This window comes from Uloborus diversus, chromosome 1, assembly GCF_026930045.1.
Source record: "Uloborus diversus isolate 005 chromosome 1, Udiv.v.3.1, whole genome shotgun sequence".
Lineage (NCBI taxonomy): Eukaryota > Metazoa > Arthropoda > Arachnida > Araneae > Uloboridae > Uloborus > Uloborus diversus.
In genome coordinates, this window is record NC_072731.1 from 111,009,140 (window position 1) to 111,022,151 (window position 13,012).

Genomic DNA, 13,012 nt, shown 5'->3' on the forward strand with positions numbered 1-13,012 from the left:
TGTAAACACCCTCTCGTTATCAACTACTTTTATCATGCAGTGTGCAAATTTTCGATTCCGAATAGCTAAAAAAATCATTCGATGCCAAATCAACGAGCCTCTGAAATTGATCCATTATCGATTTCTGCAAAATTTAAGGTTTGAGTCTAGCCACGTGATTATAGAAAAAAAAATAGTTTTTTAGATTTTTTTGTAATCAGAAAATGGAAGAAAGTGACATTTTGGTAGTTACAAAAATTATTTTTTCTCATCTCCTATAGAAGCTAGTGTCATATTAGGTGTCATTTTGAAGTTCTTTTAATAGGCTTTCACGTGATAAGTCACTTGGCGAGGTAACGTGATATTAATATTTTAATATCGTGTAAATCATTATTTGACCTTGAATATTTTAAAAAGTAGATTTTTTTTAATTTGAAAGAAATATATAGATATATTGCTTACTATTGTGGGACTACATGCGGTAAAAATTTCAGAATGGGACAGCAGTGGGATCATACTGAAAATTAATTATGAAATATTTCGATTCCGCAGAATACTGCAACTTTCCCAATGTGCGGTTGCTAGTTGGAAAGGAATAATTAATTTTCAGTAAAATCGAATTGCTGTCTCATTCTGAAATTTTTACCACGTGTAAACCACATTAGTAAGCAAAAAATATATTTTTTTCAGATTTTTAAAGAATATACTTTTTAAAATATTCAAGGTCAAATAATGATTTGCATGACCTTAAAATATTAATATCACGTAACCTTGCCAAGTGACATATCATGTGAAAGCCTAATAAAAGAGCTTTAAAATGACACCTAACTACTATAGAAACTAGGAAAAAGGAATTTTTGTAACTAATGAAATATTACTTTTGCACCTTTCGAGTACTTTGGGAGGTCTCACACAAAACACTAATGGTTAAAAAATTCTAAAAAAAAATATTATTTTCGATCATCACGTGGGTAGACTAAAATCTGCAAATTTTTTAGAAACCGACGATGGGTTAATTTCAGAGGCTCGTTGATTTGGCATGGAATGACCCAAAAATCAGTTGAAGTGGCATTTTGGTTGTCAATCAAAATTCCTATGATTTTGTCTCCGTACCTCCAATGCACGAAGGAAACTACTTTCTCTGAAAGACGAAGTCCATTCTCCCCTTTGTCTTTTCATTACAAAATTTTTACGTTTCTCAATCTGTCAAACGAAACTTAAGTTTAATTAAAAATTTAATAATTTTTATGGAAACCTATGTTTTGGGTTTTTTAAATTGCTGCTGAGATAAATGAAAATATTGGAACTTACCAGGTAATTGAATTTGCAATAAAATGTTTCCCCTTTAGCATTGATTAGTGTGAAGGTGTTGACAGCGAAACCATCTATGTGCCTATAGCTTAGTGGAATTCCTTTCGATGAAAACAAGAGGATAACTACTGCCATTGATTCCGGAACAAGAGAAAGGAATGTCCAAAAAGTTCTTGTGTTGAGCTGAAAGAGATATCTAGCATATATTTTTTGACGACTTTTGGCGTTAAGCCTTGGTTTCCTAGGAGCCAACTCGACGATCGTCGGCGTCGCTCCTCGCCGAGGAGAAAACTTGTTTTTTCTGCGCATGCGCGCCCGCGCTAAATCGACGTCGTGAATAGCCACGCTGAAATCAACTTAACTATGATTTCAGCGTCACGGCTAGGAGCGACGTCGAAGTTCGGTGATTCGCTCCTAGGAAACCAGGGCTTTAGGGAACTTTTGGACAACTTTGGTTCTTGGCGACTTGCTTACTGCTACCTTGAGAACAAAAGATAGATAACTGTTCACGTGATAATTTTACCATCTCTCCGAAGTCTCCTGTCGCAAAGAATCAATGACTGCATTTCTTATTTAAATGTATTGCAAAGCCCGCATGAAAAAAGGTATTTTGCAGTCAGGTATGGTTCACTGTGGAAAATATGGTAACGAAATGGCTGATTTTCTACAGGGTAACAAATATAATTTCGGCACTCATGATACATTTTAATTTTAATGCTACTGAAAATATTACGACCAAACATCAAAATAAATATGAATACATCATTTCGTCTAATATGTTCACCAATTTTCAAAATGGCTACCTTTAGCTTTAAAACAGAGCTTTAAACGTGTCACAAAATTTTCGGCTGTGGGCCGCAGCTCACTTACTGATATTTTATCCCATTCCTTGCATAAGTATTTCTTTAGGGATACCAAAGTTTTACGAGATTCATCACACAACCTTGTCTCCCAGACCCCGGGTATCATCCGTCTTGAGGGTTACACCCAAAGAGGAATTGCAAGTTTATGAAAAAATATAAAGCTAAAATGCATTTTTTAGACTACAAATTTGAAAAATTTCCGGGGGAGAGACCCCGGACCCCCCTTACCCCCATCCCACACCATGGAGTGAATATTATACTCTGGATAAGGTTCATGTTGTCAGAACTTAGACTTAGTAATGATTTCCTCTTAAACCAAAAAACTGAAAATTATTATTTTCCCCTGCATTTGAGATACGTTTGTAATAATTAAGAGGCCATCAAGTTCATAGGGTAGACCGACCAATGAATGAACAGTTAAGCACAATTTCATTTTTTAAAAATCCTAGTAATTTTAAATTCTATAATATACAGATAGTAATAGTTAAAACATTTTAATTGAGCTATGTAAATATCTCCAAAAAATCGCGGGAACTTAAATGGAACCGCTTCCGACTTTTTAAGGTGTTTAAAGAAAAAATGACACAACAGCCCAGTGAATGAACACCTCCAACCAGTAAATGAACACAAATTGGTCCAGTGAATGAACATGATCAATTTTGATTCAAAAAGAATCTTAGTTTCTTTGAGATCTTTCTGTCTATCTATATCTATCTTTTTATAGCTCTATCCATCTATCAATATATCTTTCTATCTATTTTTCTATCTACACATCTATCGGTCTATCTATATGTCTATTTACTTATTTATCAATGTACTTATCTATCTATGTACTTACCTATACATTTATGTACTTATCTTTCTATATTCTTATCTATCAATCTATCTATCTACTTATCTATTTATCTACTTATCTATCTATCTATAAATTTATCTTCCTATCTATCTATCTATATGTCTATCTACCTAACTATCTACCTGTCTGTACATCTAAATATCTACCAATCTATTATCCTAATCAATCTATTTATCTATCTATCTATAAATTTATCTTCCTATCTATCTATCTATCTACTTAATCTATCTATCTACTTATCTATCTATCTATATGTCTATCTACCTAACTATCTACCTATTTACCTGTCTGTACATCTAAATATCTACCAATCTATTATCCTAATCAATCTATTTATCTATCTATCTACTTGCTTTTTTACCTGTCTATCTATCTATCTATCTAACTATCTCCTTATCAATATATCTACCTATCTATATCTATCGGTCTATCTACCTGTCTATATATCTAGTATCCATCTCTATATCAGTCTCTCTACCTATCTATCTATCTCTATATTAGTCTCTCTATCTACTTATCTATCTATTAACCACTACCTATCTATTTATCTATCAATAAATCTATCGATCTATCTATTCTATCTCTATATTTATTTACCTATATATCTATTTATCTCTTATTTTTTTATATTTCTATTTCTCTATCTCGCTATCTACCTGTCTATCTATCAAGAGAGATAAAGATATGGAAAGATAGATGTAGGTAGGTAGGTTAATATACAGATAGAGATATAGATAGATAAAAGATAAAACTCAGTAAAAAGTGCATTGTTTGCAAAGACAAAAATAAAGAAATTATAAAATATATAATGAAATACATAAATAAATAAGCATATAAAACTATCTGCATTACAAAAAAGTACGAAAATGAAAATATATAAAGAAATTTTGCCATTGTTCATTCACTGGGTTTTCGCAATTTTTCGTACCCAGTGACTGAACACCCCTCTACCTGAAAATCTACGCATTCTGCATTGACTGAAACAATTCAAATCCATAGCCTAAATATGAATACTTAATTTTTCTTTCGTAGAGATAAAAAATAAAATTTATCGATAAAAATAATATGTATCAAAACAATTGCTAGCACGAAACCAGCCTTATTATTTTAAAAAAGAGAAAAAACGATTCACGGCAGTAAAAATTTCAATTTTTTCCAGGAAAAAAATACGTATCCAAAGTAACCAATCAGGTATCAGATAGCTTAGAATATCAATAAAGAACGCTTTTGTAGTGAATTTATTTAGAAAAAAAATTTTGGAAGCTTATTTTTTTTTTTAAAAAATGACGCGCTGTTCATTCACTGGGTGGTGTTCACTCACTGGTCGGTCTACCCTACTCCCCCTTACTTTTTAGACCTCGCAACGGTTCTGCACAGATGCGTCTAGGGCAAGTTATATGAATAGCGTTTTGATTTTTATTTCTCTTAAGTACATTATCTCGCTAACACAAATGTAGTTGTTTCTGAAATATTTATGTTTTCATAGAGTATTTAAATCTTTTTTTTTTTTTGCGTTTATAGGTGGGGGGGGGGGCACCACACATTATCGCCCCGGGTGTCACCCTTGCTAGGTACGCCATTGCTTGCTATACTTCAATTCATTTTTAAAGAGAAAAGAAATCTGCTGAAACATTGAAGATGGCAGAGAAAAGTAGCTCACTGTTAACTAGCATGTGACATTGTGCGATCTATTCTATGTTTACGGTCTGCAGTATTTATTTTATTACTTTATAGTTTACTAGTGGTACCCGCACGGCTTTGCCCGTAATAGAAAAATTGAAAGGTCTTTTGGTTGGCCAGTATATTTACAAATAATGTATGGTGAATTTTCTCGCCAATTGGCTTGTACCCATGTTACGGTTCCACGTTATGATAATTTCGTATCTCGACAATTGGCTTGTGCCCATGTTACAGTTCCTCGTTATGTTAATTTCGTATCTCGCCAATTGGCTTGGGCCCATGTTACGGTTCCACGTTATGATAATTTCGTAATTTACTCGTCCATCTTATGATAACTTTGTTCTTAAAATTGTAATAGAAAAAGAACCACATCGAATTTTCGAAAAATTGCTTCGAGGTGTACACCCCCCATGCTTCAAACTAACTTTGTGCCAAATTTCATGAAAATCGGTCGAACTGTCTAGGGAGGCGCTGTGCGTATCAAGATTGCGACATCGAAGTGTTATCGCCAATATTTGTCAATCTTGAGTCAACCTTATGAACCAAAACGTATCTCGAAAGAGCCCAAAATGACTAAAAATAAAATTTAAGTTGATCAATATATCTCAATCCTCATAAACTCTTCAGAGAACTCACACTGTTGCACACAAAATATTTATTTGTTTCCATTACTTCGGAAATTAGTGGGATATACCACCCAGAGCTGCCAACTTTTGAAAATCTTAATTCGTAGCTGAGTTTTGCGCGGGGTGGGGGATGGGGGGAACGACACGTTTCTTAACAAATGTAACAGACTTAATAAATAAATTAGGTTAGTAAAATCAAGAAAGTACTCCCCCCCCTCCTCTATTTTCAAAACCGAACTGATAAATTTAGGTGAAGGGGGGGGGGGGAATCATCGAAGTTTTTTGAGAGTTGTTTTTTGTATTAATTTACTTCAAAGTTTTGCTACATTTTTTAAACAACTTGTTTTCCACATGGCATCAAGTTAGAGTTTGTTCATTTTTAGTGTACCTTCCTAATTTGTTCGTTTCAAATATATTTCCAAATAAGTTCCTTTTGTAACACATATGAACAAAAAGAAAAGGCGCCCTAGCATCAAAATCGGCGAAGACAAAGTGGAAGGAATGAATGCCTGGAAATGGCTAATTGATTTTTTGCATGATTTTTTTTTTTTTAATTTTATGTGTGATATTGTTTACTTTACTTTTGTTTTTTTTTAGAAAGGAAAACCAGCGCATGGGGGAGGGGGGAACTAAAATTCTAAAAACGTTCTGACAAGCAGAGCTGAAAATGTTTGGTGTTTGTGTGTGTATGTGTGTGTGTGTTTTTTTTGAGGGAGTGGCAAATAAAGAAGATCGGCTAAAATTACGAGAATATACTAGTGATGTGCCGGATCGTTAAAAACGTAGATCCGTGGATACGGATACGGATACGGATCTCAATTTTTTTTTTACCCAATTCAACTATCCATGTGTAAAATTTGTTACGGAAGGTATTCCTGTCAGAATAATGGCACTGTTTCTTCAAAAGATGTCATCTACGACGAAAATATAGCCAAGACTATGATTTACTTTTTAAAGAAATTCCCGTTAAAATTGAGGGAGAGTTGGAAGGAATGGGTCACTGCTGCATTAATGCTTAAATAGAATGTGAAAAATTATTTCTAGCCTGCTCGGTAGATCTAGGATACACGAACAAGAGTGTAAAGTTGATAATTGACAGGCTAGAAATAACTTTTCGCATTTTGTTTTAGCATAAATGCAGCGGTGACCCATTCCACCCAACTTACTCCGATCGACGAAATAACACAGCCGGGAACACCTTTGCAAACAGTAGATAAGGAATTTAGTATCCTTTTTTTTTTTTTTTTTGAAGGATGCTGAGAAAAAACAAAATGAAGAATAGCACAAACCCCACATCAACAACAAAAACTAATATTAAATTAAAAATTAAAAAAAAAAAAAGTCCCAGAGGGCCGACCTCATATTAAAGATGAATTTTGCGGGTCAGAACACATATTGTTAACAAATATGAACGAACAGCAGATAGAAATTTTAAATCATTGAGCTTTTTCTCCTCATTTTCGGGCTATGAAATCGCTACCAATCACGCATATAAAGGCTTAGAATTGCATTTAAAATTTACTTCATGAGATTATAGCTCCTACTGTACATAACTTGGAAGTTCCAAACAAATATCAAACGCAGAAAACTTAATTCTTTCAATTAGGACCAATGTTTTTAACGTACGGATAAGTTTTACCACCATAACTGTGAAAAGCATTAAGTCGATTTTAATTAAAATCCCCGGTAATTAAAGTTCTACAAAAACGAGGCCGAACTAAGAACGCTTTTGATCAAGTCGCCTTTTGAACGAAAAAAAAAAAAAAAAAATCAAAATCGGTTCATCCGTTTATAAGCTACGATGCCAGAAATAGGCACACAGGTACATACTTTTAAAACTTATTACCTCATCCTTTTTGCGTTGGGACTTGCGTTGACTGACTTCGGAAATGATAAATTGTAATTTAAATAGGGAATAAAACCTAATTTAAACGGAATTTAAGAGTCTTTTATTCAAACATTTAAAAATTTTTAGAATAGAAAGGATCCGTTTAAGATCCGTCAAAAAAGTAACGGATACGATTACGGATACGGATCTTTATTTTCCCTCGGATATCCACGGATACGGATACCCGGAACATCACTAGTATATACTGGATTACAGAATAATCTTACTTTCTGTTAAAAAGGAGGGAAGGGGTGGGGTAATCATTAGAATGCCTATTTTCGTTGTTTCACGGTAAATTTACGTTTGGACAAATTCCAGTTAATTTTGAAAAAATATTTAATTTTTAATTATTATATCATTTAGTACAATAACAAACTCTTTTTGTTTATTTTTAAGCAAAAATTTGATACTTTAGTGAGCTCAAAAGCATTATTAACTAAATGATTACTAATGAGGACAATATCTATATTGGCGGAAATTTTTTATAGTTATAAAAAAGAAGAAAATCGTAATTTTTGGACGTGTTTTCGTAGCGTCGTAGTTCAAGGCTGTAACTACGATTTTTTCGTAGCAGTTGGCAGCTCTGGATACACCATTTCCCTTCCTGAAGCCTAACACGAAGCAGTCTTAGAAAAATAGTTGCCAAATCATCGTCAAATAGAAAAAGTTTTGTCAAAATAGGTACAGGCGGTTAAATGTAATGAGTTTAGTCTCTCTTGAAGAACACTGGTGCAACCAAGTACGTCAATAATGCCAATGCAATGGCAAAACAACCTGCGAAGGAAGATCTATGGGGACATGGTTTTGGAGAAGTCTCTATACCTTCATCACAGCATCCAAAGTCTGGGAATTCTTTATAAAAGTATTTGATACCATGACAATGCTGCAAAAAACTTGGCCATAAAGCAGAGATGGGGTGCCTTTTCACCCCTTAAGAACAATGGCGCGCCCCCTCAAATGCAAAAAAAAAAAGCCCCCGAAGGACGAGACACAGAATTTCGTCCAATTGATCAGTTCTCTCATTACCAGGTACATCAAAATGGCTGAGGATCTACTGGAAGTTGATTTCCTCAACCATCAGAGATAAGTTGCTCAATTGTTGACCTAGTGCAGCGTTTCCCAAAGTGTGTTCCGCGGAACCCTTGGGTTCCGCCGAAGTATATAAAGGGTTCCGCCGTGAGTCAACCGTTTCATAAATTTATTTTCCAATGGAGTGTCGAGAAAAGTGAAAAAATCAATATCAAAAATCTAAAATGTCACTCTAGAAGTAATAGCCATAGCCATCACAATATTTTGCATCGTTGTACAGTGTCATGCCAGCATGATCAACTAAATACCATTTGACTTGAGGAAAGTTCTTGATGAAACACCAGAAGTCGTTCTTTTTTCCAAATCTCGTTTTCTCCAGCCAAGACTCTTTAGCAAGATTTATGAAGACATGGGTACGCAGCACAACTCACTACTTTTCCATGTGAAATCTGCTGACTATTAAAAACACAAGTTTTTAAAAGGTTCTGTGAACTTCCAGATGAAATGAGGGTTTTTTCACAAGAGCGAAAGGGTATCAATATTTTCAGCTGTTGTCAATGTTCTTCATCCGGCCGATAAATATTTTGTCGACGTTTTTAGTGAACTGAACTAACTCGAAAATAGTTATGTTAGGTTCAGCGTACCTTAAAACGTTTTAATCTGTCAAAATACGAAATTTCTAACATAATCAATAGTATCTTCTATGCAGAAGAAATTAATCGAATGATACAAATATAAATACAAATGTGACGACCAGCAACAGGCTCTTGGCCCAGCTAGGCTGGTCCTAGTCAATTTATTAGTCCCCAATGAAGATCAACGACCCTTTTAAAGCTATCCCCCCCCCATGCTCATTACCAACTCTTCAGGTAAGCTGTTCCAAGTGCCCACACACACAACCCTACTAAAGTAGTAATTTTCCCTTATTTCCAGGTTAGCTTGAGATTTGAATAGCTTAAAACAATGACCCCTCGTCCTGCTTTCGGTGAAAAAATTTAATCCATTAACATCATTTATTTTGATAAATTTAAACAACTGAATCATGTCGCCTGTGATCCTCCTTTGCTCCAGGCTATACATATTAAGCCTATTAAGTCTGGTATCATAATCTAAATTTAAAAGTCCCATTACTAGTCTAATTACTCTTCTTTGAACCCTTTCCAATACACAAATATCTTTCCTCAGATAAGACGACCAAAACTGCGCAGCATACCCCAGATGGGGTCTTACTAAACTCCTATATAAAGGCAGAAGAACCTTCTTAGATTTGTTTGAAATAGATCTATTGATAAACTCAAGCATTCTGTTGTCTTTGTTACTTGCAATGCTGCACTGTTGACTAAACTTGAAGTCCTGATTTATTAAGATACCCAGATCAATAACATTTTCTGCCTGACTATTGATTGAACCCTGTAAACGGTAACTCGTACGCTTATTTCCATGACCTAAGTGTAGCATTTGACACTTCCCTACCTTAACTGCCATACCCTATTTATCCACCCACTTAGTAATATAATATAAATCCTCTTGAAGCTGTTTTACCTGTTCTTCATTTTCTACAATCCCCATAACTTTTACATCATCAGCAAAACAATTCATGCTTCCAGAAATATTCTCATTGATGTCATTCATAAAAAAAATAAACAAGAGAGGCCCTAAAACTGAACCCTGAGGAACTCCGCTTAAAACATCACTCCATTCAGAATGATTTCCCCTTACAACAACTCTTTGTTTCCTTCCAGTCACCCAATTTCTAACCCAAAGTAAAGTTTTTCCTCCTATTCCTATATCAGCTAATTTGCTGAGAAGAGCAACATGCGGTATGTCATCAAAGGCTTTTTTAAAATCAATATAAACAACATGATCATTTTTTATCTGTATCATTATCTGTATCATTTGACTCCTAGATCGTTTACCATTTCTTCTTTTAGTCATCAACAAAAATGAGGTTCCTTTAAGTAAAAGAAAAATTACTAAGGGTACCGTGGCCTAAAAAGTTTGGGAACCGCTGATCTAGTGTTTTCAACTCACTCTAGCTTACTGTCTTGAAAAGAGCGAAGGGAGAGAATTGATGACTGTAAGTCAACAAGGAAGGCTGCCATTTTGAGAGACGTGCAGCCTATTTAATTGCCTCAGATTCAGCTTCAAAATTTGTGACATTACTAAGTGCTCGTGTAGACAGAAATTGCTCACCCTCGTTCCAGATACCGGATTGGTTCCCAAGACCTTACCGACATTGACGATAACCATTGGGTCTCGGGCAAAGAAGACGGGGAAGTTGAGCCCTACCAGGTCCCAGTTGCCTTCTTCAGTATAGAACTTGATTCCGAAGCCTCGGATTTCTCGCACTGTATCAGAAGAACCTTTTTCTCCAACTGAAAAACGAACAGAATAAACTTCTAGTTCATCAGATTGCACTCCTAAAAATGCAGGTAAACTTTACGGTGCTGGAAAATGGAGATACAGATAAATAAGGTATTATTAATGTTAGATTTGAACCAAGAAAACATATGAGACAACTTCACATTAAATCCGAATACGTATTGTCAGTAATCAAGCTAATGGTAGAGCCAACTCACCCAGCAAACTATGTTTAACCGTTTGTAATGTTGTTTCAGCTTAAGTGCTTAAGTGATCAGAAACACGAGAATTTATTTAACAAACATTTTTAGTTTCTAGGTATGACATCTGTGGACTTCTTGCATGCTGTACTAATAATGCCACTTTTCAGAGAAATAAGAAAAAAACGTGAAATAAGGCTTAATGTATCTTGAAAATATCGCAAAAAAAAAAAAAAAAAAAAAGTTAAAAAAAATAAATAAATAAAATAACAATAATAAAAATAAAAAAAAATAAATAAATAAATATCGAAAAATTAAAAATTGGAGTGCAGGATATTGAGATGGGTAAAAATCTCTGTCGGTCTCTGTGTCTGTTCCCCCCCCCCCCCCACCAATAATTTTTAAATGAATAGTCCGATTCGAACAATTTTTTTTTTGTTCGAAAGAGCTTGGTGAGGTCACCTTATTCCTACATTTCACTTTTTGATTTGAACAATTTTTCGTTCAATTTTGAACAGTTCAAATCCCCTAACATTCGCGCCTAAAAGGAAACTGAAAGTCAATGTAGATTTCGCACTTGAAGGCGGATTTACTTCAAACAAATTTTGTTGGAAATAACTCTTGACGGCAAACTCCCGACTCCGACTCCTGTGCCCGAAAATTAGTCGAACTCCGACTCCTTGACTTCGACTCTGACTTCTTAACTTAGGCAAAAACTTATACACGAAGGGAAAATGACTGACTCCGACTCCGTTATCCCGAAGTAAGTCCAACTCCGTCTCTGCAAACATTGGTAGAGTTGCGGACTCAAAGGGAAATGACCGATTCCAACTCCGAGTCTTTGAATTAAATACCTTCGACTCCCGAATCTGACTTTTATCTCAAAATAAGATTGACTCCGACTCCGCAGCCATGGTAGCCCGGTCAATTTAGACATAAAAATAGTGATCAAATAACAAAAATTCCGACAAAGCCAAATTTTTGTAGAGACCTTGGGTTTAGCATTACAAATAAAGTGCCAAAAGTCCCCGTCGATCCCATGTGCGCTAAAAAAGTTATTCGGGGTAAAAGGTCAAAATTTTAGTTTTTTTGGATTTTTCTCAAAAACGGTAAGCTTTATCGAAAAGTACCTCAGACCAAAGTTGTAGATCTCAAAATCTATATATATATAAATGGATGTATGTTTGTGGGTGTGTGGGTATGTGTGTATGTTCCTCATACAAGTCCACAGTTTTCGTCAGATTTCTTCCAAATTTGGCACAAAGGTAAATTGTTGCTCAGGAATTCATATAGGCGGGTTTTTGGAATTTTAAAGAGGTCCCAAAGAGGTCTAATTTCATATTTTAAGTCATAAAATTGTTCGTTTTTGCACGAACGAATTTTTGTATAGTTATGAATTTAGTCTAAATGAAAAGTTCGTAAAAATCTGCCCTAGATGAAGTTTCTTCAAAGATTAACTTTAATCGTTAAGTTTGTGAACCTTGGTTCAAACCAAATGAAAACGGTTATCAGTATATAACCACCAGGAGCTATTTCAAATACAATCAACACAAAACGTATCCTGAACGATGCCCGTTAATGCCGCTTAGCGATGAGCGTTAAAGTATGTTTGAAGAGAAAGCCGTAGATATAAGAAATGATGCTGTACATCGTTTCTTGAACTACAACCTACGAAGCCCAAGGGGTCCATTGATGCTACTCATGGTTCTACTTAATTTGAATGCTACCGTTAAATTATAATTTTTAAATATTGTTTACTTATAAAATCTACAACAGTAAGGGTTGCGTGTAATTTTTGATCAGTGTTTTTACCATTAATAGCAGAGAAAGTACAAACATGAATAAGGTAATAATATTGCATTCAATATTGACGTACAATCTTCGACTGTTTCAGCATTATAAGAATACTTTTATTAAAACCTCATCTATTTCATTCTTACAACAGAAATTTAATTTAATGTTCTATGATCCTTATGAAACCAATTTGCAATGTATAAATTTTCTTTATACTATTCCTTGATTTACGTCGAATCTTTAAGTAATTCGGTTCAACTATAACCGATAACCTAATTCGGTTTAATAGAAGCCGCTCCAGGCTGTCAAAAAACTGAAGTAAAAGTACTAATAAAGCAAATAAATTGCAAAATAATCATAGTAATGCATGAAAGCGCATTCGGAATTTATCTTTTAAAGGGGAGGGATGTGGTCAAGGCTTTCCC

General features: G+C 34.6%; 1 protein-coding gene across 1 annotated transcript in view; it reads right to left on the reverse strand.

Annotated features, from left to right (window-relative positions):
- LOC129232077 (catalase-like) overlaps positions 1 to 13,012 on the reverse strand; it is a 66,731-nt gene that overhangs the window by 21,574 nt on the left and 32,145 nt on the right. The window contains exons 5-6 of the mRNA XM_054866343.1: positions 10,426 to 10,607; positions 1,291 to 1,473 (exon numbers count right to left, since the gene is read on the reverse strand). Coding sequence (XP_054722318.1) covers positions 1,291 to 1,473; positions 10,426 to 10,607 — 365 coding nt within the window. The remainder of the gene's footprint in view (positions 1 to 1,290; positions 1,474 to 10,425; positions 10,608 to 13,012) is intronic.